Raw genomic sequence first — 26,265 nt, 5'->3', positions numbered from 1 at the left:
TTAAGTGAGGTCAAAAATATTATTCTAACTTCTCTGCATAGGCTACAGCTATAGATAATACAAAAGGTAGTAATACCCTCAACATCTCAGAGCAAGTCTTTTTCCATCAGCTTTTATTAAAATTTAGTCTAAAAGTTGAGTACCTCTTGGGGCTAGCACTGTGACACAGTGGGTTAAAGCCCTGGCCTGCAGCACCGGTATCCCATGTGGGTGCTTGTTCGAGTTTCAAGTCTCGGCTGTTCCACTTCTGATCCAGCTCTCTGCTATGGCCTGGGAAAGCAGCAGAAGATGGCCCAAGTCCTTGGGCTCCTGCATCTGCATGGGAGACCTGGAAGAAGTTCCTGGCTCCTGGCTTCAGATCAGCTCAGCTCTGGCTGTTGTTGCCATTTAGGGAGTGAACCAGCAGATGGAAAAACTCTCTGTCTCTACCTTTCTCTGTAACTCTTTTAAATAAATAAAAATAAATCTTTAAAAACAAAACATATATAGTCTGTCATGAATATACAGTATGTTCACTTTTTAAAAAGATTTACGTATTTACTTGAAAGGCAGAGCATCAGAAAAAGACTGAAAGATATCTTCCATCTTCTTGTTCACTCCCCAAATGGCTGCCAATAGCTAATGCTGGGCTAAGCTGAAGTCAGGCAGGAGCCAGTAACTCAAATGCCTGCAACGGCTGGGGCCATGCCAGGCCAAAGGCAGGAGACCAGAACTCAATCCAGATCTCCAACATGGATGGCAGGGACCCAAATACTTGGGCCATTCTCCACTGCCTTCCCTGGCATATTAGCAGGGAGCTGGATTCGAAGTGGAGCAGCCAGGACTTGAATCAGAACTCTGATATGGCATGCCACTGTCCCAAGTAGTGGCTTAACCCATTGTGGCACAACACTGGCTCTTCCTTATACCATATCTCTAATAGTTCTGTGCATAAATAAAAGTTTATGTACTCTGAGTTAGCACTTTCTCTGCCGACTATATGGACAATCTGTGGTTGGTGGCATCACCACCATTTCTGACTCTGAATTTGTTACCAACAAGTAATCATTTCCTTATACTTCTTCACATATACTTACCAGTAAAAAATAATAACAATGAAAAAAAATGAAATGCTCAGAGTACCTAAACAGACACCATCACCAGAACATCTGCATTAACTGTTAAACCACAGACATGACAAGCTTTTAATCTCTACCCATGATGTGTGCTTTGATTAAAAGGTTACTGGAGCTGGCACTCTAGCAGAGCAATAAAGCTGCTGCCTGTCAGGCCAGTATCCCATATGGGTGCCAGTTTGAGTGCTGGCTACTCCATCTGATCCAATTCTCTGCTAACGCGCCTGGGAAAGTAGTGGAAAATGTCCCAAGTATTTGGGTCCCTGTACCTACACTGGTGACTGGGAAGAAGCTCCTGGTTTTGGCCTGTCCCAGCCCCAGATATCACTTTTCTCACTGCATATATGGGATCTTCAGACTCCCCCTTGTTCATAATCATTGCTAACCACAGTCGCAAGCCAGAAGTTGTGCAAGAAATGCACTAAGGTTTCCTTAGTCACTGTGTTCCAAGAGCTGGAAACAGTATGTACGTATGCATCCTTCATGCTAAACTCCTTTTGAATATTTTCCATACCCATACCTCTGTTCTTTCCTGGTTCCATGCTATTCAAGAAAGGGTTTTTATGTTTACTCTTTATTGATGTTCAGGATACCTGATCATATTTAAGAGAAAGTACAAGGCATACACATTATTTTTGGTGAGAATTCAGCTGGAGGATTAGCAGAATAGTTGCCAAGGAATAACAAAATCTTGCAGTCAACACTCTATCCAACATTCCTGCACTGAGCACCAGCCATGGGTCCCAAATGTTTATGAAACCAATCCGAAAAAATGCCTCTAGTGCCCCATGCCTCTTCATGAGCATACTAATTGACGAGTAAGAAATGCAATCCTCTAAAACAAGGACACAGCTTTCGCCTATCACAGCATGTTTACACTTATGTGTGCCTGATGAATTAGCACCTCTCAGCACAGCATCTTGAATTCCTGCAGGAACTCTGTCATCAGCTATAGTCAGTGTGTTTCTGAGGCAATAATGTCAAAAGAGTGGGATTTTATCAGCATTACAGACTTGTTCAGGAATAAGATCTTCATTAGTAATGACCTTTGCAAACCTGTCAGAATGTCTGCTTCATGACCAGCAGACATTATATCACCACAGATCTGAAAACAGAAATTTATTGCCATGTCTTTCCTTAAATTTCTACAGCCAATCTGTTGTATAATCACAGTTCCCTCAATTTTCAGTTCATTGTGAGATATTTGCTCATTTCATGATCAGCATATTATTTAGTAGAACTGTGACACTCACAGACTCTTCCAAAACAAAATCAAGATCTTCATTTCAGATTTTTGCAGTCTGTCTTATTTTTCATTAACTTCCTTTCACCTCTTTCAGCATAGATTTTCAAAAGTGTATCCTTTGGTTTCTTCACATATATAGTAGTCATCCCATCCCAACACCACACTCTTCCATAAAACATCTTTTTTTTTAAAGATTTACTTTATTTATTATTTTTAAAGTCAGAGTTACACAGAGGGAGGAGAGGCAGAGAGAGAGAGAGAGAGGTCTTCCATTCGATGGTTTACTCTCCAATTAGCCGCAATGGCCAGAGCTGTGCCGATCTGAAGCCAGGAGCCAAGAGCTTCTTGCAGGTCTCCCACGTGGGTGCAGGGGCCCAAGGACTTGGGCCATCTTCTGCTGCTTTCCCAGGCCATAGCGGAGAGCTGAATCAGAAGTGGAGCAGCCAGGTCTTGAACCAGTGCCCCTGTGGGATGCCGGTGCTTCAGGCCAGGGAGTTAACCCTCTGTGCCACAGCGCCAGCCCCTCCATAAAACATCCGACACTTAACACTGCTGCCCAGTTTCCCCAACAGCTTGACTTCATGTGCTAGAGATAAACACAGATGCTCTCTCTTTATCTTACCACTTACACAGGCAGGTAATTTACAAGCCTTTCATATTTTTTCAATGATATATTTACATCACAGAGAAGCAGCAGAAAAACACAGCTATGCGTAAGACTTTTGGTCTCTTGGTTCTCTGTGAAGAATCATGGGGAGGGGCCAACGTTGTGGCATAGTGGGTAAAGCTGCTGCTTACAGTGTCAGCATCCCATATGGGCGCTGGTTCGAGACCCAGCTGCTCCACTTCTGATCCAGCTCTCTGCTATGGCCTGGGAAAGCAGTAGAAGACAGCCCAAGTCTTTGGGCCCCTGCACCTGCGTGGGAGACCTGGAAGAAGCTCCTGGCTCCGGATCGGTACAGTTCTGGCCGTTACAGACAATTGGGGAGTGAACCAGCGGATGTAAGACCTCTCTCTCTCTCTCTCTCTCTCTTCCTCTCCTCTCTTTGTGTAACTAACTCTGACTTTCAAATAAATAAATAAATCTTAAAAAAAAAAAAAAAGAATCATGAGGAACCCACCACTGGCACTTAAGGCCTGCACATGTGCCATTTGAGTACCCTTTTTGGGATTTGAAGTGTCCTTTTCTCCACTGGGGACACTGAATAAAGTATTATGTGCCTGTGATTAGACTGAGGTATCATACATGGTCAGGTGTGGGATTTTCCACTTGTGGTATCACATCAGCACTCAAAAATTTGGAATTCTGGAACACTTCAGATTTCAATTTTTGATTAGGGATGCTCAACTTGTTTATATAAAATCAGTATTTCTGCCATTTAGATTTCACAGAGAACCTATGTCTTCCAAATTCCTGTTAAACTAGTTATATGATAATGGCTATGTCTATATGAGTCTCACTAACAAAAACACCAGATATGAGAGTGGGCATTTAACCTGGTAGTTGAAAAGCCTATGTTCATTACTGGAGTGCCTAGTTTCTGAGTCCCAACTCTAGCTTCTTACTCCAGGTTCGTGCCAATGCAGACCCTGGGAGGCAGAAGCCATGGCTTCACAAACCGGGTTACTGCCTTTCTCATGGGAAACCTATATTTTGTTCCTGGCTTCTGGCTCTGGCCTAGCTCTGGACATTGCAAGGATTTGGGCAGTGAACCAGTTAAAAAAGAGTTTTCTCTGTCTCTCTCCCTCTCTATTAAGTAAATTCAACAAGGATGGTTTGGCAGAACAGTTAATATGCTGCTTGGGATGCTCACATCCCCTATCGCAGTATCTGGATTTGAGTCCTAGTTCCACTTCCAATTCCAGCTTCCTGCTAATGTGCATCCTGGGAAACTGGGGTGATAGCACAAGAAAGTGGTTTCCTGCCCTGGCTACTGCAAGCATCTGGGGAGCAAAGAAGCACATGTGAGACCTCTTCCTGTCTGTCTCTGTCTCTGTGCCTTTCAAACGAATAAAAACAATAAGTTAACCTTTTAAAAAAGAAAAAAATACTCACATAATCAGGACAACTTATCACCAACCTTAAATGAGCACAATGTGTAATAATGTTACTATATTTCTTTTATTGTCTACAATGAATATTTCACACTTTTTCTTCAATTTTCTTGTGGCTTTATCATTCTACTGGTTTTTCATTCTTAGAGTCCCTTTTCATCCTTTCTATATTACCTCTCTAGTTGATCTCATTCATTCTCTTACTTGATACACTGTGGATACAAACCTCCCCCAAAGACCAGGAAAACTCCCAGTGTTATTTCAAATCTAGACAAACTTACTACAACCATCTCCACTTACAATTATTACAGGCATCTTAAAATTAATATATTTAACATTAAACTCCTAATTTACTCCTCAATTCCCAAATCTTCATCAAAATACTAACCATCCAGAAAGCCAGAAACCTGAGAATCATCCTTCATTCCCCTCCCTGATTTTCTTCACATTACATATCTAACCTATCAGTTAAATCCCTCCAATTAAGTCCTCTAAAATACATCCTAAATCTGTCTACTTCTCTCCATAGCCTCTTTCATATATCTAACCTAAGTCAACTTAAAAGTCTTGTTTAGTCCATGAAAATGAACCCTTAGACATCCATGGTTTATGTCTAGCACTGGTGTTGAGAAGGATATCCAGAGGGAAGAGGGAATCATTCTGCTACAGGGTATCAGAGTGTGAGCTAGGTCAAGACAGCACATGTGCAGAGGAATGTTCCATTGATGGGCAACTGAAACATACATACAGCTGTATACAGTACAGTTATTAAGTACATATAATAAGGAAAATGGAAGCCAGGTTTCTCACTACAGGAAAGGGGAGTTACAAAAACAGAACGAAAACTAACATGAACTCTGTGTTGTTAGACTGGAACTGGAGGTACTAGTATAAACTTCTGGTTTTCAATACATAGAAACAACAAATATAAAGAAACTCCAAAAATGGACATAGGTTCTACTTTTTGATGGTATGAAAGCAGTATGTATTCAGTATAAACTGTACTTTGTATTTTAATCTTATTCCGGGCTAGTGATACATGTTATTGTACAATACTCTCTTGCTACAGTGAGTAGTGACATGCTCCAGCTCCCAGTCAGCCACATGATCACGATACTCTACAATGTATCATTTTGCTAAGCTATGATATTTGGTAAGTCAGGGGTATTAAATGCATTTTCAACTAATGACAGATTCAACTTACAGTTTATAAGGGCACAGAACCCCATCATAATTTGAGGAGCATCTGTATTTAGTAACTCATAAAAATTAATTTCAATTTTGGGGCCAGTCAATATAGAGAAAACTAGTTTATTTCATCCAATGACTACAACCAAAAACCTTATACAGAACACAAAAAAGCAAATACCCAAGGACTCTGAAAAGCAAACAACGGCAGATAGATTGGAAATGAAATGAAAGCTTAAGTTAACAACTCATGATTTCAAATGAGTTTCAAACTTTTTTTTTCTTTCACTTTTCTTTCCCAGCTTTGATCATGCAGCAGGAGCACATAACAGAAACAGAGGGGACCAAGAAAAGGAGTCTCATGAGCCAGCGGCAATACAGAGAAATCCCTGGGTATTATGTCTCCTGGCCTGACTCTAGGGCTGGCCCCAAGCATGAGTCTCGGACTAAACTCTGACTTGAAACATACCCAGTGGCAATGGCGCACACTTCAGATCCCAAAGGAAAGGAGAGAAGCAGCTCCTATGAACCAAACAGCATGAGATGTATCCTGATTCCTGTCTATTTTCTCACCATTTTCAGCCTAAGGGCAGAGACCCGAGAAATTGTATGACAGCACAAGGGAAGTGGTGGAATGGATGGCAGGGTGAAGTATGGCTGAAGCCACCTAAGCAGTCCAGCTTTCTAACAAGAAGACTGGGAAAAAGACTCCTAGGAGCAAAAGCCCATGGGCAGTGAGGTGCTAGAGAGGAAAGAACAAGAAAAGGAATCGGACACAAGTCTCAAATTTACTTCCAACTGCACATAAAGCTCCCAGCTTTAGCCCCAACCCAGTCTAAGTTGTTACCATCATTTGGAGAGTGAACTAGCTAATGGGAACACTCTCTCTTAAAAAAAAAAAAAAAAAAAAAAAAAAGACAAAAATGATAATTTTTACAAGGCACTGCCATGAATGGAGCTTCCATGACTGGAAGATTCTCTAGATGAGTGAGTGAGTGAATGATTGAATGGTGAGGGAATGTGAAGACCTAGGACATTACTGTCCACTACTGTAGACTTTATATACATTGTACACTTAGGCTACACTAAATTTATTAAGGTATTTTTGTTCTATTAATAAATTAACCTTAGATTTACTTTATAAACTTTTTAATATTAATTTTTTGATTGTAGTTACACTTAGTTTAAAACACAAATACACTGATTAACTCTACAAAAATATTTTTATATCCTTATTCAATACGTTTTTGGCTAGTAAAAATTCTTTTAACTTTTACAACTTTTTTTGTTAAAGTACTAACACAGACATTAGCTGAGGCCTACAAAGGGTTAGGATCATCAACATCACTTTTTTAAAAAAACAAAAAGCATATTTATTTATTTGAAAGCCAGAGTTACAGACAGAGGGAGAGGTAGAGAAGACAGAGAGAAATAGATTTTTTTTTTTCTCCAACATTTTATTTGTTTAAGAGGCAGAGTTACAGACACAGAGAGGGAGAGAAAGAAAGAAGGTCTTCCATTCACTGGTTCACTCCCCTAAGTGGCTGCAAGAGCCAGAGCTGGGCTGATCTGAAGCCAGAAGCTTTTCCCATGTTTCAAGCACTTGGGCCACCTTCCACTGCCTTCTCAGTCCATAGCAAGGAGCTGGATGAGAAGAGGAGCAGCAAACGGAGGCTTAGCCCACTATGTCACAGCGTCAGTCCCAGAGAGAGTGAGAGACTTTCATCAGCTGGTTCACTCCCCAAAATGGCTGCACGGCTGGAGCTGGGCCAATCAGAAGCCAGGAGCCAGAAGCTTCTTCCAGGTCTCCTACAAGGGTGCAGGGGCCCAAGCACTTGAGCCATCTTCCATTGCCTTCCCAGGCACATAACAGGAAGCTGGATTGGAAGAGGAGCAGCCAGGACTCAAACTGTTGACAATATGGGATGCTGGAGCCGAAGGAGGAGGTTACTATGCCCGTTTATTAAATGTGGTCCATCGTTTATCAAAATGTTTTTAGTAGTGCATGACTATACACAGATTCAAGAAGTTCAGCAAACCCCCAAAAAGACAAATTGCACATGTACATAACAATCAAATTGCAAAAAAAAAAAAGTCTTGAAAGAACTGAGGGGGGAAAAACACATACCTATTAAAAAAAGATTTGGGGCCAGCGCTGCAGCTCACTGGGTTAATCCTCCACCTGCAGCGCTGGCACCCTGGGTTCTAGTCCCGGTTGGGGTGCCGGATTCTGTCCAAGTTGCTCCTCTTCCAGTCCAGCTCTCTGCTGTGGCCCGGGAAGGCAGTGGAGGATGGCCCAAGTGCTTGGGCCCTGCACCCCATGGGAGACCAGGAGGAAGCACCTGGGTCCTGGCTTTGCATCCGCGCAGCGTGCAGGCTGCAGCACACCAGTCGTAGCGGTCATTTGGGGGTGAACCAACGGAAAAGGAAAACCTTTCTCTCTCTCTCTCACTGTCTAACTCTGCTTGTCAAAAAAAAAAAAAAAAAAAAAGATTCGGAGCCTGCGCCCTGGCACAGTAGGTTAATCCTCTGCCTGCAGTGCCAGCATCTCATATGGGCTCCGATTCTACTCCCGGTTGCTCCTCTTCCAGTCCAGCTCTCTGCTGCGGCCCAGGAGGGCAGTGGAGGATGGCCAAAGTGCTTGGGCCCCTGCACCCACATGAGAGACCAGGAGGAAGCTCCTGGCTCCTGGCTTCGGATCAGCACAGCTCTGGCCATTGCTGCCATTTGGGGGGTGAACCAACAGAAGGAAGACCTTTCTCTCTGTCTCTCTCTCACTGTCTGTAACTCTACCTGTCAAATAAAAAAATAAAATCTTAAAAAAAAAAATAAGATTCACATGAACAGATTTTTTTTGTTGTTGTTGTTGAATCAGAAACCAAAAAGCCACTGTGGCAAAGCAGGTTAAGCTGTAGCTTGTCATGCTAGCATCCCATATCAGGGCACTGGTTAGAGTCCCCTCTGCTCTGCTGCCTATCCAGCTCCCTGCTAATGTGCCTAGAAAAGCATAAGATGGCCCAAGTACTTGCATCCCTGCCACCCACTTGAGACACCTGGATAGAATTCTTGGCTCCTGGGGCTGGTGCTGTGGCATAGCAGGTAAAGCCACTGCTTGCTGAGCCAGCATCCCATATGGGTGTCGGTTCGAGTCCCAGCTGCTTCACTTCAGATCCAGCTCTCTGCTATGGCCTGGGATAGCAGTAGAAGATGGCCCAAGTCCTTGGGCCCCTGTACCCCTGTGGGAGATCTGGAAGAAGCTCCTGGCTTCAGATTGGCTAGCTCCAGCCGTTGTGGCCAATTGGGGAGTGAACCAGCATATGGAAGACCTCTCTCTCTCTTTCTGTCTCTCCTTCGCTCTGTGTAACTCTGACTTTCAAATAAATAAATAATCTTAAAAAAAAAAAAAAAAAAGAATTCTTGGCTCCTGGCCATTACTGTCATTTGGGGAATGAACCAGCAGAGCCATCTCTTTATTTTGTTGTCATTCCCTCTCTACCAGTGTGTCTTTCAATGAAATAAAATGTAAACACACAGACACAGCCCAGAAGATAGCAAACTTTGTCTTTAAAATGAACAAATTCACCCTAGAATGCTGTGTCTAGCAAAAATATCTTTATACCATGAAGGTAAAATAAAGACATTCTCAACTAAAGAGAATTTATCACTGGCAGAACTTCCTAAAAAGTAATAGTCAACAAAGTTCTTAAAGATGAAAGAAAATGATACTACACAGCTACAGAGAACTTCAGAAATGAATGGAAATCAACAGAATCTTACCTGGATAAACATAAGACTATTTTCCCCCTATTAAATTCACTGTTGAAAGCAAAAATTATAATAGCAAATCCTAAGGTTTTCAATTAATGTAGTTTTAATACATGTGATAACTATAGTATAAGGGCAGAAGAGTATAAAGGGACTTATAAATGTATATAGCTTCTTCATTTAACTTGTAACTGGAATATTAACTAGTCAATAGATTATTATGAAACAGTAACCCCAAATGGAAAAGATCGAAAAGAGAAGTAATCAAAAACAAGTAATAAATTGAGAGATATATATCTACACATGTCAGAAATTACATTAAATGTAAAGCATCCAAACTCACCAAGTAAAAACACAGATTGTCAAGTGGATTAAAAACACATACACAACAGGCTGGCCCTGTGGCACAGGAGGTAAAGCCGCCCTGTGGTGCCGGCATCCCTTATGGGCGCCAGTCCAAGACTCTTCTGATCCAGCTCTGCTATGGCCTGAGAAAACAGTAGAAGATGCTCCAAGATGCTCCCTACACCCGTGTGGGAGACCCAAAAGAAGCTTCTGGCTCCTCTCTATTGCGGCCATTTGGAGACTGAACCAGTGGATGGAAGAACTTTTCTCTGTCTCTCCCTCTCTGTAACTCTACCTCTCAAATAAATCTTAGAATACACACACACAGACACAAAACCCAACAACATGTAGTCTACAAGGCATCTATATATAATAATACAGATTGGTTAAAAACTAAAAGGATAGAAAAAGATATACCACATAAACACTAGTTAAAGAAAAGTTGGAACAGCTATGCTTAACATTAGACAAAATAGTCTTTGTTAACAAGAATAAAGAGGGACATTACATTAAGATATAAGCGTAAATTCACCAGACTGAATCCAAAACACAACAGGGCTTCAAAACACATGAAGCAAAAACTCAAAGAACAGCAAGAGGAACTGCACAATTAAGACTTCACTCCTCTCTCACTAACCCATAAGACAAACACAAAGGCAATAAGGACATGAACTTTAACATTATCATATTTTACCTAATCTGACATTTGTAGAAAATCCTATCCAGCAACACACATTCTTCTCAAATACATATGGACCACTGACCAAAAATAAAATAAATCATATCCTAGGCCATAAAACAAACCTCAAAAATCAACGGGTGGGCATTTGGCTTCTCAGTTATGAGACCAGTTGGGATTCCCACGTCCCATTTCACAATGCCTAGGTTTGAGTACTGACCATGCTCCCAATTCCAGGTTTCTGCTAAATTGTACCCTGAGAGGTGTCAGGTAAATGGGTCCCTGTCATCCACACAAGGTATTCTCACTCCCAGCTTAAGCAAAACAACAGACATCCACTTTATTCTCTATCAAAGTTGTTTTGACTAGTCCAGATTGTCTCTATTTCCACATGAATTTGAACTCAGTTTTTCAATTTCTACACCTTATCATATTTACATAAAAACCTGTATGCTAATATTTATACAGCTTCGATCATAATCACAAAAACTGGAAAAAGATTACCCTTCAACAAATGAATGTCTTAAATTACAGCATATCCAAAAAATGGAATATTACTTTGCAGTTAAAAGGAAGAATTACTGATACACTCAACACAGATGAATTTCAAATGCAACATGCAAAGTGAAAAAAAAAATCAGACTAAAAGAGCCACACACCATGTGTATAATTCCATTTACATGACATCATGGAAAAACCAAAAGCTATACTAATAGAGAACAAACCACTAACTGACAAGCATTAGAAGTGGGAAGGTGGGGGGTGGTGCTGTGGCACACAGCAGGTAAACCGCCATCTGCAGTGCCAGCATCCCATATGGGTAATGTTTCAAGTCCCGGCTGTTCCACTTCAAATTCAGTTCCCTTCTAATGTGCCTGGGAAAGCAGAGGAAGATGGCCCAAGTGCTTGGACCCTTGCACCCCCATGGGAGACTGGAAGAAACTCCTGGCTTCGGATAGACCCAGCTCCAGCTGTTGCGGCCATTTGAGGAGTGAAACAGTGGATGGAAGATTTCTTCTCTCTCTGCCTTTCAAATAAATCAATCAAGGAATGAAGGAACAAAGGAAGGAAGGAATGAACGAAGGAAAGAGAGAAGGAAGGAAGGAAGGAAATGGGAGGAAGGTTAAAGAAATTTCACTGTAAGTAATTTAAACAACTTTAAGAAAAAAAAAACCATTATGTATAGAATAATCACAACCCTGGGGCCAGTACTGTGGTGTAGCAGATTAATCTGCTGCCCACAGTACTGGCATCCCATTTGAGCACCAGTTTGAGTTCGGGCTGCTCCACTTCTGATACAGCTCACTACTAATGCACCTGAAAAAGCAGTAAACGATGGCCCAAGTATATGGGCCCTGCACCCACGTGGGAGACCCAGAGGAAGCTCCTGGTTCCTGGCTTCAGTCTGGCCCAGCCCTCGTCGTAGCAGCCATTTGGAGAGTGAACCAGCAGATGGAAGACTTGTCTATGACTCTACCTCTCCCTCTCTGTAACTCTGCCTTTCAAATAAATAAATAAATACCAAAAAAGAATAATCACAACCCTCCCTAGATAATGCAAAAATTATTTATCTATGACAGAAAATTTCATATACAATTATAGTCACTCAAAGTTTATTCAAAATAGACTCAAGGTTAGTCATTTGGCATACAAAGAACTGTCAGACTAGTGAACCACAAAAATAAGATTAACAATCTACAGGGGCCGGTGCTGTGGCACAGTGGGTTAAAGCTCCAGCCTACAGCACCTGTATCCCATATGAGCACCAGTTCAAGTCCCAGCTGCTCCTCTTCCAATCCAGCTCTCTGCTGTGGCCTGGGAAAGCAGTGGAAGATGGCCCAAGTGCTTGGGCCCCTGAACCCACATGGGAAACCAGGAGGAAGCTCCTGGCTTCTGGCTTCAGCTCAGCTCAGCTCTGGCTGTTGTGGTCATTTGGAGAGTGAACCAGTGGAATGGAAGTCTTCTCTCTCTCTCTGGTTCTACCTTTCTCTGTAACTCTTTCAAATAAATAAAAAACAATTCTTTTAAAAAAAGAAGAATCTTCAGATAGCTCCAAATTTAGAAAGTGGTTTCCAAATGCTACCCACAATGATATCAGAATCCTTTTCTGATGGAAGTAAAGATAAACAATGTAAAACAAGAACAAAGGGACAGGTATTGTGGCACAGCCAGTTAAGGCATGGTGCCTACAGCCCATATCAGAATGTCTGGTTTGAGTCCTGACTACTCTGCACTTAAAATCCCAACTTCTTGTTAATGAGCCTAAGTGGCAGAGGATAATGCAAATACTTAGGTTCCTACCATGTCTGTGGGAGATCCAGATGGAGTTCTTGGCTCTTGTCTTTGGGATGGTCTAGCCCTGGCTATTGCAAGCATCTGGGGAATGAACCAGCAGATGGAAGGCGTCTCTGTCACTACACCTTTCAAATAAATAAATAAATCTTTAAAAAGACATATCAACCAACAAAAGAAAGAAAGAAAACAAACAGGAACAGGAGTGGGCATCTGCAGTGGTTAAGACATCACTTGAGATGCCTGCATCACACACTGAAGTGTGAGTTGGAGTTCAGCTACTTTGCTTCCAGTCCATTTTCCTAATAACGTGCATGAGATGGCAGAGGAAGATGGCCCACGTTAATCACTTAGCTGAAAAACATGAATCAATCTTGTTTCTAGAAGATAGTATCATTTGATTCATTTCATTTTTATTCCATTTTTTGCCTCTGCTCCCAGCCTTGACCTCTTCTGTATTACTGAGCTAAAAATAACTCTTGATATACCAGCTGAAAATTACTGCCTTTCTTTTCTTGAAAAGAAGTACAATTTTAATATGTAAACTTGCTTTTCTCCAATTAAAATACACACATAAACTTGACTGCAATTAATTCAACATGTATCTATTCACTGCCTTTTCCTGCCCACTACTGTGTTGAGTGTTGCAGGTAGGATACAAAGATGGGTCAGACAGTGCTGGATGCTAAGATCTAATGACACAGTCACCAGATATGCATAGTATAATGCTGTAAAACACAAAGTGGTCTATACACAGAAGTATGTCACGAGTTAAAAATCTAGCTTCATTAATTTTCATTATATATTTCCTGCTGAGACTAGAACACTGTTTTGTGGTTTACATTTTTTTTAGGTGGCCAACACTTGAGTAGTAATCAACAAAAGTTCTCTGAAGTTCATCACTAATGAATCTCCTAGAGTCCCAAGTCAAGAACCATGATGGAGAACTTCTTAATTCTAGCACTTCTCTCTACTATCCACTGAACAGAAGGACATACACGGCTGCCATCAGTGTACATAAACTGAACAACTAGCTGTTCTGTTGGCTGTGGCTCCTGACTCCATCTTCCTGCCACTACAGACCCAGGAAGGCAGGAGTGACGGCCCAAGTGATTTGGTTTCTGTCATCCACATGGGAAACCTGGATTAGGTTCCTGGCAGCAAACACTGCAGTCATTTGAGGAAGGAATCAATGGATGAGAACTCACTTGCTTTCTACTTTTCAAATACATAAATAAAAACTATTAACAAAAAGTTGATGGAAAAGGGAATTAAATAATTTTGGTGCAAAAAACCTTTTGTAATCCATCTACTTTGTTCATAATACACATCTTCCATGACCTTGTTGAAGACCCAGTGCACATACTGATGTTATTATTGTTTCTGCTACTGAAAAAAATGTTATTAACATTCTTCCTCCTGATACTCCCAACCAGTTTCACAACTCCAGAAATATATTCTACAGGTACTGTAGACATAACGGGAAAACAGGCTAATATAAAGAACTTCTCCAGTTCACTCAGTATTACTTTGCTTTTCAGTGGGAAAGATGAAGGCTCCAAATATAGTAATGTGGTAGTCTTATATATGTGTGAGAATGCAGGAAGGGTTTTTTTAAGACATTTAAATTTGATTCATTAAGAACCCAAAGATTTTATAAAAGGGAGTGGTACAATCAAATCACCATTTTAAGACTGTAACTCTAGTTAGTTAACTTAGAGAAAGGAATAGTTGTTATTAAACTACTTGCATTATATGAGAACATTGACTTCCCCATATAAATCCATTCTTGTTTTTTTTAAAGATTTATTTGACAAAGAGAGAGCTCTTCCATCCCACTGATTTATTCCCCAAATGCCCACAACAGGCAGGGCTGGATCAGGGAACCAGGAACTCCCTCCTGGACTCCCACATGGGTGGCAGGAATCCAGGTTTTAGAGTCATCACCACTTTCTCCTAGACACATTAGCAGGTAGCCAGATAGGAAATGATGAGTAGAGAAGACTCAGTCCAGGCACTTGAATTTGGGATGACAGCGTTCCAAGTGGCGGCTTAACACACTGCATCACAACATCCATCTCTATTACCTTGTTTTTAATCTCCGACTTCAGGGATAAAATACAAGCCATCAAACAAATCCTTTCAACTTTCTACCATCAGACCTAAAACACCAAACCTAACCTCTTCACCTTCCCTTTGTTAAAACCAAGGGAATACACCTTTTTCTACCTAAAACCAGCCTCTCCATCAGTGGATCAACAGCTTTACTAATGAATATGGGGTTTTCTGTACATAACCTTTTGTTATTATCTGGAAGCGCATTAGGAGTACAAATTTGGGCCAGTATTGTGGCACAGCAGGTTAAGCCACCACTTGTGATGCGACATTCCGTATCAGGGTACCAGTCAAGTCCTGGGTACTGGGGCCGCACTGTGGCTTAACAAGTAAAGCAGCCACCTGCAGTGCCGGCATCCTATAAGGACTCTGGTTTGAGTCCCAGCTGCTCCAATTCCGATCCACTCTCTGCTGTGGCATGGGAAAGCAGTAGAAGATGGCCATATCCTTGGGCCCCTGCACCCACATGGAAGACCTAAAGAAGCTCCTTTCTTCGATTGGCCCAGCTCTGGCCATTGCAGCCATTTGGGAAGTGAACTAGCAGATGGAAGACCTCTCTTCTCTCTCTGCCTCTCTAATAAATCAATCAATTCTTAAAAAACAAAAAAAGTCCTAGGTACTCCACTTCTGATCCATCTCCCTACTAATGCACCTGGAAGGCAGTGGACCGTGGCCCAATACTTGAGCCCTTGCCACCCACATGGGAGACCTAGATGGAGTTCTTGGCTCCTAGCTTAGGTGTAGCCCAGCCTTGGTTATTGCTGGTATTTGTGGAGTGGACTGGCAGACAGAAGCATGCACGTATTTTCTTCTCTTTCTCTGCCACTCCACCTTTCAAATAAATAAACAAATGTTTTTTTTTTTTTAAATTATTAGGCTCCACACCAGACCAACTGAATCAGAATATGCACTTTAATAATGCTACTGGGCCAATGATTCTCATGAAGTACATTAAAGTTTAAGAAGCACTGCTTTAAACAAGTCAGATCTCTCCCAGTTTTTTCAGAGTACTTACACTATGGATTATTCATTCTTTCTCCTATCTCTTCTGCTTTTAAAAGAAAAAAAAAAGGAAAATACAAAACAAATAATCTATACTCCTTTCCCAATCCAAAGTGTGAATAAAGTTTCCCAGCATCTTGTCTCTGTTTCTTTATATACCACACACTCCTCAATCCATTCAAATCTGACTCTCACCACCACTCCATCAGACTCTCATCACCAAGATAAACAACCTTGGGGCCAGTGCTGTGGTGCAGTGGGTTAACACCTTGGCCTGAAGGACTGGCATCCCATATGGGCGCCAGTTCAAGTCGCAGCTGCTCCTCTTCCGATCCAGCTCTCTGCTATGGCCTGGGAAAGCAATAGAAGATGGCCCAAGTCCTGGGGCCCCTGCAACCACGTGGGGGACCCAGAAGAAGCTCCTGGCTCCTGACTTAGGATCGGTGCAGCTCCAGCCGTTGCAGCTGACTGGGGAGTAAACCAATGGATGGAAGACCTCTCTCTCTTACTGCCTCTCCTCTCTCTGTGTATCTCTGACTTTCAAATAAATAAATAAATTTAAAAAAAAAAAAAATCAACAACCTTTAGAATGGTTCTAAATTCAAGAGATACCTTTAGTCTTCATCCTACTTGACCCCGACTAGTCAACACAAGCACCCTTTCTCGAATGTCTTTCCTGTGTTGACATGCACTAATAATGCAAAAAGCATTGCTGGACAGAAATGCTTTAGTGTGAATCAAGGCAACAGCACTGAACTGCACTACCAATGGATAACTTCATGAAGAAAGGAAATTATTAATTTCAGGGCCAGCATTATGGCACATTGGGTTAAGCCACCAACTGAGATGCCAGCATCCCATTTAAGCTCCATTTCCAGTTCCAGCTGATCCACTTCCAAACCAGCTCCCTGCTAATGCACATAGGAAAGCAGTGATGGCCCAAGTGCTTGGGCCCCTGTCACCCAAGTGGGAGACATGAATGAAGCTCCTGGCTTCAGCCTGACCTAGCCCCAACTGTTATGGCCATTTAGGGAGTGAACCAGAGGATGGAGGATCTTTCTCTATCTCGAGTTCTCCTTCTAACTCTGCCTTTCAAATAAATAAATCTTTGGGGCCGGCGCTGTGACGCAGTGGGTTAACACCCTGGCCTAAAGTGCCGGCATTCCATATGGGCGCGGGTTCAAGACTCTGCTGCTCTACTTCCAATCCCGCTCTCTGCTGTGGCCTGGGAAAGCAACAGAAGATGGCCCAAGTCCTTGGGCCCCTGCACCCACATGGGAGACCCGGAAGAAGCCCCTGGCTCCTGCCTCTGGATAGGCACAGCTCTGGCTGTTGCGGCCAATTGCGGAGTGAACCATCAGATGGAAGACACCCCTCTCTCTCTCTTTCTCTCTCTCTGTGTAACTCTGCCTTCCAAATAAATAAATAAATCTTAAACTGTCACTAAATCTCAACTCTGGAATATACATCTTTTTAATAATGTACTGTAGAAAGTGAGAAATTAGCATAAAGGACTTTGGCATACCAAGTAAGAATGGCTGGAACAAGGAAAAGTACTTGTATAACTATGTGAGAGATGAACTAACCACTTTTTTCTTGCAACATCACAGTACTTGAAAGAACATCAAACAAACTGATTATTTAGGCTGATATTTGATAAACATTTTTTCATAATTAACAAAAGGACTAAGTTTTTGGCCTAGTGGTTGAGATACCATGTGGGTGCACATCCTGCATCAGAATGCATGACTTCACAGCCCATCTCCACTCCCAATTCCAGCTGCGTGCTAATGTGCACTCTGGGAGATAGCAGGTGATGGCTCAAGTTACTGGGTCTCTGCCATCCATGTGGGAGACCTGGACTGACTTCCTGGACACTAATTTCCACCTGGCCTAGCCCAATGCACAAGTTTAATTATGATACATTACTACCAATGAATTACTACACCTCCCTCCCATTGCAGGGATTTGGGAAGGGGGGTGAACAAGCAGACAGGAGCTGTCTCTCTGCTTCTCAAATACATTAAATATTTCTTTTTTTAAAAAAAGCACATTGTATCAGTCACACTCATAGCTTCAAGAAAATTAATGAACTTCAAGGGAAAAAAAACTGTTGGTTTTGAATGATAACATTCAAGTTTCCAAGCAAAAATTACAAATTTTGGAAAACTTGTATTTGTCACCACATTCCTGACAGCATCCCAAACTTCATACTTTTCTGATGATATCAATGTCATATTATCAAATGTGAGTTTCTGATACTGTACAATGACATGTCAACATTTAGAGTATCTGTTTAACAGTGGACCAATAATCTCCACATAACCAAAGTATGATTTTGCAAAATTAAACATGCAAAAAACATCCAAAGTACAAGACAGATCGATATTAATGTAACAGAATACAAAAAGTTCACTGATAACAAATAGCAAAATCCATATTATAACTAACATTTAAGAAACTATCTCATTGCATTTTGGTACAAAAATACATATAATTATGTTTAAATATTATTATAATATTCCTCCCTTTTCTAACTACATCTGTTAAAGATTCCCACAAATTTCAATCAAAACAGCATAATGCAACAGACTAAATGCAGAAGCAGATATGAGAATCTAGCAATCTTCCATTAAAGCAAACTAGAAAGAGTTGCAAAAATGTCAAATAATGCCACTCTTCTCCTAAATATTTTATTTGGAAAAGGCCATTTTTCACAAAATGTATTTAAATTAAATATAAGAAGCTTATTCTTTTAAAATAATTAATGAATACATTTTTAAAATGTCCTAGTTACAACTAGAATATGATAAACAGCAACTGACATAGTCAACATAATTAAAACTTCTGCAGGGTTCATGATAATTTTTAAGAACATGAAGAAGTTCTGCCACCAGAGAGTTTTTTTAAAGATTTACTTTATTTGAAAGACAGTTACAAAGAGACGTAGAGACACACAGAGAGAGGTCTTCTATTTTTTGGTTCACTCCTTAAATGGCCACAATGGCCAGAGCTGAGCCAATCTGAAGCCAGAAACCAAGAGCTTCTTCGGGGTCACCAACACGGGTGCAGGGGCCCAAGGACTTGGGCCATCCTCCACTGCTTTCCCAGGCACATTATTAGCAGAGCTGAACAGAAGTGAAGCGGCCATGAATTGAACAAAGGCCCATATGGGATGCCAGCCCTGCAGGCTGGGGCTTCAACCCACTGCGCCACAGTGCTGGCCTCAGCCACCAAAGAGTTTTAAGACTCACTGCACTTGGGGGCCAGTGCTGTGGCACAGCAGGTTAACACCCTGGCCTGAAGTGCAGGCATCCCATATGGGTGCCAGTTCGAGTCCCGGCTGCTCCACTTCGATCCAGCTCTCTGCTGAGGCCTGGGAAAGCAATAGAAGATGGCCCAACTCCTTGGGCCCCTGTTCCCATGTGGGAGACCCAGAAGAAGCTCCTGGCTCCTGGCTTCAGATCAGCGCAGCTCCGGCCGTTGCGGCCAACTGGGGAGTGAACCAGCGGATGGAAGACCTTTCTCTCTCTCTGCCTCTCCCCTCTCTGTGTAACTCTGACTTTCAAATAAAAATAAATAAATCTTTAAAAAAAAAAGACTCACTGCACTAAACCTCCATCATATCCCATGATTATAAATAACTATCACAAATCCTTGACTCTGCAATTTTTCTCTAACCTAGGCCTCGCCTCCATTTTCCATACTCATTTATACAACTGCTTATTCAACACCTCCATAGAGATATCGCAAGTGTATCTCAGATTCAACATTTCCAAATCCAAACTCATGACCTCACATGCTCAAAACATGGTCCTCTTCTTCCAATGTTCCCTCATTGAATTGCCCCATCAATGACCTGAGTCACCTACAACACCTCCTGCTTTCTCACTCTCCCATACCTAATCATTCAAGTCTACTTAAGTCCATTTCTCTTCCAAAACCCAAATCTCTCTTAAATCTATTTCTACTTTTAACACAACCACGCAATACCCCTCCCCCAGATTATAGCCTCCAAATAAGTCTACAAGTATATTCTTTTGATCTCCAGGCTGCCACCATTTATTTTCCTTTGAGCAGATAAAGTCATGTCTTCAAAAGACGAATTTAGGGAGGCTAGTGTTGTGGCATGGTGGGTAAAGCTGCCACCTGGAATGCCATCATTTCATACTGGTGCTGGTTTGAGTCTCAGCTGCTCCACTCTGATCCAAATTCCTGCTAATGCATCTGGGAAAGCAATGGAACACGGCCCAAATTCTTGGGCCACTTCTAACCACACGGGAGACCCGGAAGAAACTCCTGGGTTGGACTAGCCTTGCTCCAGCCATTGTGGCCATTTGGGGAGTGAGTAAACCAGTGGATTGAAGAGCTCTCTCTTGCTGTCTCCCTGGTTCTCTCTGTAAATTTTGTTTTTCCAATAAATAATCTTTTAAAAAAAATTTATTCCCACAATTCCCTCATTTACAGTACTTTTTTTAATTAATATCCACACATGTGGGTATCCCAGTTTAATCAAAACACTTTTCACATACATTCTCTCCTTTAAATCACAAGAAGCCCCTTGAAATAAGATTACTGCCATTTTACCCAAGAAAGTAAGCTTGTGAAAGGCTAAAACCAACACAAAGCAGACCAAGGATATAAACCCAGACCTCTGATGCCATGGCCTATTCTATCTCACCATACTGATTCTCTGGTTAAAGGAACCAAGACGATCTCTCCAACAACAAGAAAATCTGGCTACTGAATGAAGAATGCAAACTAAAGACCAAAAACAAAATTTAATCAACTACCTATTCTGTAAATGATAACTGTATGTTACACAAAACAGAGTTAACCATCAATTTAAAATCTTCTTCCGGGACTGGCGTCGTGGCAGTGGGTAAAGCTGCCAACAGTGACACCTGCATCCCAAAGAGGTGCCAGTTCAAGTCCTGGCTGCTCCACTTCCAATCCAGCTCCCTGATAAAGCACCTGGGAAAACAGCACATACAGCCCAAGTACTTGATTCCCTGCTACCATGTGGGAGACCCGGATAAAGCTCCTGGCTTTGGTCTGGCCCAGCCCCAGCTGTTGTGGTCATGTGGGGACTGAATCAGCAGATGGAAGATTTCTCTCTCTCCCACTCTAACTCTGCCTTTCAAATAAATAAATAAATCTTAGAAAAATACTCTTACACCTTTGTACTTTATTTTAATTTCATGTTTCTCCAAATTACATTATGCTAAATATGAGCAAAGCCTTGAAGGGAAAAAGGAAAAAAACTAGACAGCTATAAGGTTAGGATAGTGCAATTCTTCATGAGGTTGATTTTATAGGAGTTAGTGTTGTGGGGCAACAGGTTAAGCTGTTACTTGTTATACCATGACCCATGTTTGAGCTGTTGGTTCAAGTCCCTGCTGCTCCACTTCTGGTCCAGCTTCTTAACACATCTGGGAAGGCAGAGGAAGAAGGATCAAGTACTTGGGCCCCTGTCACAGTTGTGGGAGACCTGAATGGAGTTCCTGGCTCCTACTTTTGGCCTGGCCCAGCACCTGCCATTGCAGCCATTTAGGGAGTAAACCATTAGACTGAAGATTTCTCCTTTTCTGTCTGTCTCTATTTTTTTGCTGTTACTCTGCCATTCAAATAAATAAACCTTAAAAAATAAAAATACATGTCACTCTGGATGGTTGTATCCTGTATCAGAGTGCCTAGGTTCAAGTCTCAGCTCTGTTCCTGATGCCAGCTTCCCCAGTAGCAGGCACTTTAGGAGGCAACAGGTAACAAGTGATGGATCAAGCAGTTGGGTCCCTGCTGTCCACAAGGGAGCTGGGATTGAGTCCCAGCTCCTGACTTATCTTGGCAACTGGCTGTTGCCAGCATTTGGAGAATAATCAGGGGACAGAAGATCTGTATCTCTGCCTTTCCAAAAAGAATTTTTTTTCTTTAAAATTGTTGTAATACAATAGCACTTTCCAAAAATGCCATTACAAATACCTCTTCTATATGTTACTGCTACACAGACAGAAAAGTATAGTTGTTTTGATTAGCAAACATCACTTTTTAAAATGCCAGAAGTAGGGGGCTAACACTGTGGCATAGCAGGTAAAGCCACTGCCTGCAGTGCTGGCATCCTATATGGGCGCCAGTTCTAGTCCTGGCTGCTCCACTTCTGATCCAGCTCTCTGCTATGGCCTGGGAAAGCAGTATAAGGTGGTCCAAGTCCTTGGGCCCCTGCACCTATATGGGAGACTGGGAAGAAGCTCCTCGCTTCAGATCAGCTCAGCTCTGGCAGCTGCAGCCATCTGGGGAGTGAACCAGTGGGTGCAAGATCTCTCTCTCTGCCTCTGCCTCTCTGTAATGCTGCCTTTTGAATAAATAAATTTTAAAATGCCAGAAGTAATTCACAGGGTTATGAAGACCCTCTAAAAAAATATGACTACTCAAAACAAATACTCCTTTTTCCATATATCCTGCTCAAACCAGTGTCAACAGAAGGGCTAAAATACACTCAAAGAAAGCCAGTAACAAAAACTAACTGAAATAGGGGCCAACTCTGTGGCGCAGTGGGTTGGTCCTCCGCCTGTGGCACCGGCATCCCATATGGGCACCAGTTCTAGTACCGGCTACCCCTCTTCCAATCCAGCTCTCTGCTGTGGCCTGGGAAAGCAGTGTGAATGGCACAAGTGCGTGGGCCCCTCTACTTGCATAGGAGACCGGGAGGAGGCACCTGGCTCCTGGCTTCGGATCAGTACAGCTCTAGCTGTTGCGGCCATCTGGGGAGTGAACCAGTAGATGGAAGACCTCTCTCTCTGTCTCTCCCTCAAACTGTCTGTAACTCTGCCTCTCAAATAAATAAATAAATAAAATCTTTTTAAAAAAAGCTAACAAATAAATGGACTACTCACTGACTGTTATCTGGAAACTTAAGGATTTTTACCTTTTTTATTTTTTGACAGGCAGAGTTAGACAGTGAGAGAGAGAGAGAGGCAGAGAGAAAGGTCTTCCTTTTTCTGTTGGTTCACTCCCCAAGTGGCTGCTACAGCTGGTGCGCTGTGGCCGGCGTGTTGCGCTGATCCGAAGCCAGGACCCAGTGCTTTCTCCTGGTTTCCTATGCAGGTGCAGGGCCCAAGGACCTGGGCCATCCTCCACTGTACTCCCGGGCCACAGCAGAGGGCTGGACTGGAAGAGGAGCAACTGGGACAGAATCCGGCACTCCAACCAGGACTAGAACCCGGAGTGCTGGCGCCGCAGGCAGAGGATTAGCCTATTGAGCTGCGGTACCGGCCGCATTTTTACCTTAAAAGTACTGTTTTAATAAGATTTACAATTAAAAGTTATTATACAGCCAAAAAGGAAGACAGTTAAAATATTTTGTCAATTTAGTAATGCAGCCTTTATTTCCACTGCAAAGATATTAAGATAATTATACCAAATTTTAGGTCAACATCGCAAACATTCTCTTCTAATTACTTTAAAATGACATTAAAAGAAATGCAGAAACACTATAGAGTTTTCCTTTACTTATTCCTGGAATTCAAAACTGTAAATATAATAAAGCAGCAGTAAAAAACAAATGTGTTCAGCACTCGGAAGAATGGTTAATCTGAAAGGATAAGCATCACTTATATAAGAAGAAAATCAGCTGCAATGGTCTATGTAGTAATGAAATCTTTTTCATTTTTGCACAAATTCTATGTTATAGCTTCTGAATAAATTATTTAAATTCACAGTACTAAAAATGTTTCTACTATTCTAAAAAGTATGCTACATGGTTAACATCCAATTTATCCCACCCCAAATCAAAATTTACAAACCAATGATTTGCTTTAACAAAAGTAGATTTAACACAGATGAAGAAATGGGCTGTTCAAAACATGTTCATTATCATTTCTCTTATTCTATAAGTCAATTTCATAGTACAGAACTAGCTAGCTTTAAAGAAGATAAGTATCTGCATTGTCCCCAGCTTACAACATATTTTGAAAATCAACCAGCCAAGCTATGGATTAAAATTAGTATTTCTACTAATTACCATTCATTCAACAAATACATATTTGTGTAAACAAAATTATCAGTACTACAGTTACCTTTTTCTATTCCTCAGAAAAGTGTAAACGCAAAACTTTAAAGAAGTGTTTTAAAATACACTTTAAAAATTCACCAGAGAAATTTCTACACAAATTGAAGTCAGCAATGTTTGAAAACAGATGTCAATACAGCAAAACCCAAAGGAAGATGATGAAGGAATGCACTTACGTTTCAAAACAACGATCCACGTTGTCAGACATCAAAAGCAGCATGCATAGCTGTTCCAGGGCTATTAGCTGCATATCCCTTTCATCTCCCTGTCCCATCTGTAGCCATTCCAGCAACGTATCTGGATCCACGTCCGCCATGGTTTTTTAAAAGCCTCTGCTTAAATTTGAAAAGGGAAAAAAAAAAAAGTCCTTTAAATTTCCAAGACTAATCAGCTTGAGTTTTAAAATGTCTTCATTTACTTCTGCATAAATTAAATGTTCATGGTATCCTCCTACAAATTAAAAAAATCGTGAAGTATGTCTTCTGGATCACGGTGTTCAATGTAGTTTTCCAACTTATTCCTTGGGTTTAACATTCAGATACCACACTAAATAAAACGCAGTTTTGCACAAGGCATAAGCTGATTATGTTGCTGCTTAACTGGAAACCAGCGCTGTCTTCGTCAAACACAACCACACAAGCTTCGGATCCCACGCTGCTATCACTAAATGACTGTGCCAAAAGGCAAAGAACTACTACTACAGTTTTTTTTCCCCCGCAGCAAACTTCTTCCCCTCTTCTATCTACACTCAAAACTGATCTTCAGATACGGGTCCTTTTCTGTATTTTCAAGGCATTTTAATCCTTTCCCTTTCCAAATTCAGTTTCTCCTGTAAAGTTACCTCCGATTCCACAAATCCTGCTTCTCAATTTACTTACCCCTATTTAACGATGTACAACTACAAACGATAATTAGATACGAGATCTATTTATGAATAAAGACTTGGTCAATGAATGTTGACAGTCTTGGCAAATGTCCTTAAAACTTTAAAAAGAAACGCTAGAAAGTATGTGCAATGGACTAACAGGTTACGGATCAGAATATAGGCCACTCTAGGGCTCTCTTTTCCCGTGGGGATGGGCAGTTGGCTAAAGAATATATATATAAGCGAAACCGAGAAGTTGCCCCTTCAGACCAGCCATCATAAAAGCTCCTCTTTAGCGCCCTGATCAGAGGAGCGCTGTGGATCCCACCTAACCCAGCTGCAGGTGTAGAAATCAAGCGTAGGGTCGCGGTGGGCAGCCAACGGCGGCGACCAGCGGGACCGACCCAACAAGCGCTCTGCCTCCCCCGCACCAAACCCCATCAAGTTAGCCACCTGTTTAGGAGGGACCGAAGATCGGCAGAAGCAGCAGCAAAAGCCTCCGGGGCCGGAGGGGGCTGCCGAGCCAAGCAGGGCGGCCGGTCTCCTGAGAGCGGCGCCCGGAACTCGGAGGCCCGGAGGGACGTCCCTGGCCCCGGCCGGGCCGCGAACCCTCCCTTCTTCTCAAGGGCAAGAGGAGCCCGCCGTGGGCTCCAGCGCCGGCAAGCCAGGCCCCGCCGCCAGAACGGCCCAGGGAGGGAAACAAAGGGGCCAAGCAGAAGAGTCGGCAGCAGCCCGGCCGACCTCAGCCGGCGCTGGGGTCTCGCTCCCCGCTCGCCGCCGGGCGTCCCGGATCCCGGAACCTAGGCCTGCCCTTCCGACGACCGGAGGCATCCCCGCCTCCCCTTCCCACAGGCTCTTACCCAGGCTTGTCGTCCCAAACCGCTTCGGTCCAGCTCCCAGCAGGCCGCGGGCAGAGCCAGGCCCAGCCGCGGCCCTCGAGTTCCCAGGAAGCCGCAGGCCGCGCAGGTCGAACCGGGCAGGCGGCACAGGAAAAGCCGAGTCTCGTCCCTCCCCTTCCTCCGCGGGGACCTGGTGACAGGGAAGCGAGAGGTTCCCCTGAGCGGCGGCAGCCAGCCAGCGCAGGTCCCGTCCCCCGCACGCGGCTCCTCAGGCCCTGCAGTTCAGAGGGAGGCCCGCGCGGTGCTGCCGGCGGCAGCGGGGGGAGGCCGCGTCCATCGTGATTCGGGCGGGGGGAGAGGGGAGGGTCGAGCGAGAGCCGGGCGGGGAGGCTGCCGAGGGCAGCCGAGCCCGGCGGAGGCGGAGCGAATCTGTTCTCCCGCCGGCGACCCCGCCGGCCACCACCTGGGGCGCTGCGGAGATGGCCGACCCGCGGCGCGGGGGCGCCAACCCCGGGCGCCGGGCGCGCCGCCGCCGGGTTCCGGGCGCTCTCGCCCCCCGCGGCCCGGGCTGGGCTCCCTCGGGCTGTAGTTTTCCCAGCGCACACCCTGGCTAGTTAGCGCCTTTCTTGCTCGGCCCGAGTCCGAGCGCGCCCCCGACCGCCCGCGCGCGCGCGCGCGCGCTCGAGCACGCACG

At 43.1% G+C, this 26,265-nt stretch overlaps 1 protein-coding gene across 18 annotated transcripts in view; it reads right to left on the bottom strand.

Annotated features, from left to right (window-relative positions):
• Positions 1 to 25,894, bottom strand: part of HECTD1 (HECT domain E3 ubiquitin protein ligase 1) — a 100,762-nt gene extending 74,868 nt beyond the window's left edge. For 12 of the 18 annotated variants that reach the window (XM_008269476.4, XM_008269479.4, XM_008269477.4 and 9 more), the window contains exons 1-2: positions 25,593 to 25,732; positions 24,044 to 24,202 (exon numbers count right to left, since the gene is read on the bottom strand). In XM_008269476.4, the coding sequence (XP_008267698.1) occupies positions 24,044 to 24,183 (140 nt within the window). In that variant the 5' untranslated portion in view covers positions 24,184 to 24,202; positions 25,593 to 25,732. Of the gene's footprint in view, positions 1 to 12,694; positions 12,814 to 24,043; positions 24,203 to 25,592 lie in introns of all 18 variants that reach the window. The other 6 variants (XM_002718126.5, XM_070053783.1, XM_070053786.1 and 3 more) reach the window with 3 other exon arrangements.
• Between the last annotated feature and the right edge of the window lie 371 nt (positions 25,895 to 26,265).

The sequence above is a fragment of the Oryctolagus cuniculus genome, chromosome 12 (genome assembly GCF_964237555.1).
Source record: "Oryctolagus cuniculus chromosome 12, mOryCun1.1, whole genome shotgun sequence".
In the NCBI taxonomy this organism is placed as follows: domain Eukaryota; kingdom Metazoa; phylum Chordata; class Mammalia; order Lagomorpha; family Leporidae; genus Oryctolagus; species Oryctolagus cuniculus.
Note: the sequence above shows the minus strand (reverse complement) of the source record. Positions and strands in the feature narration are given on the sequence as shown.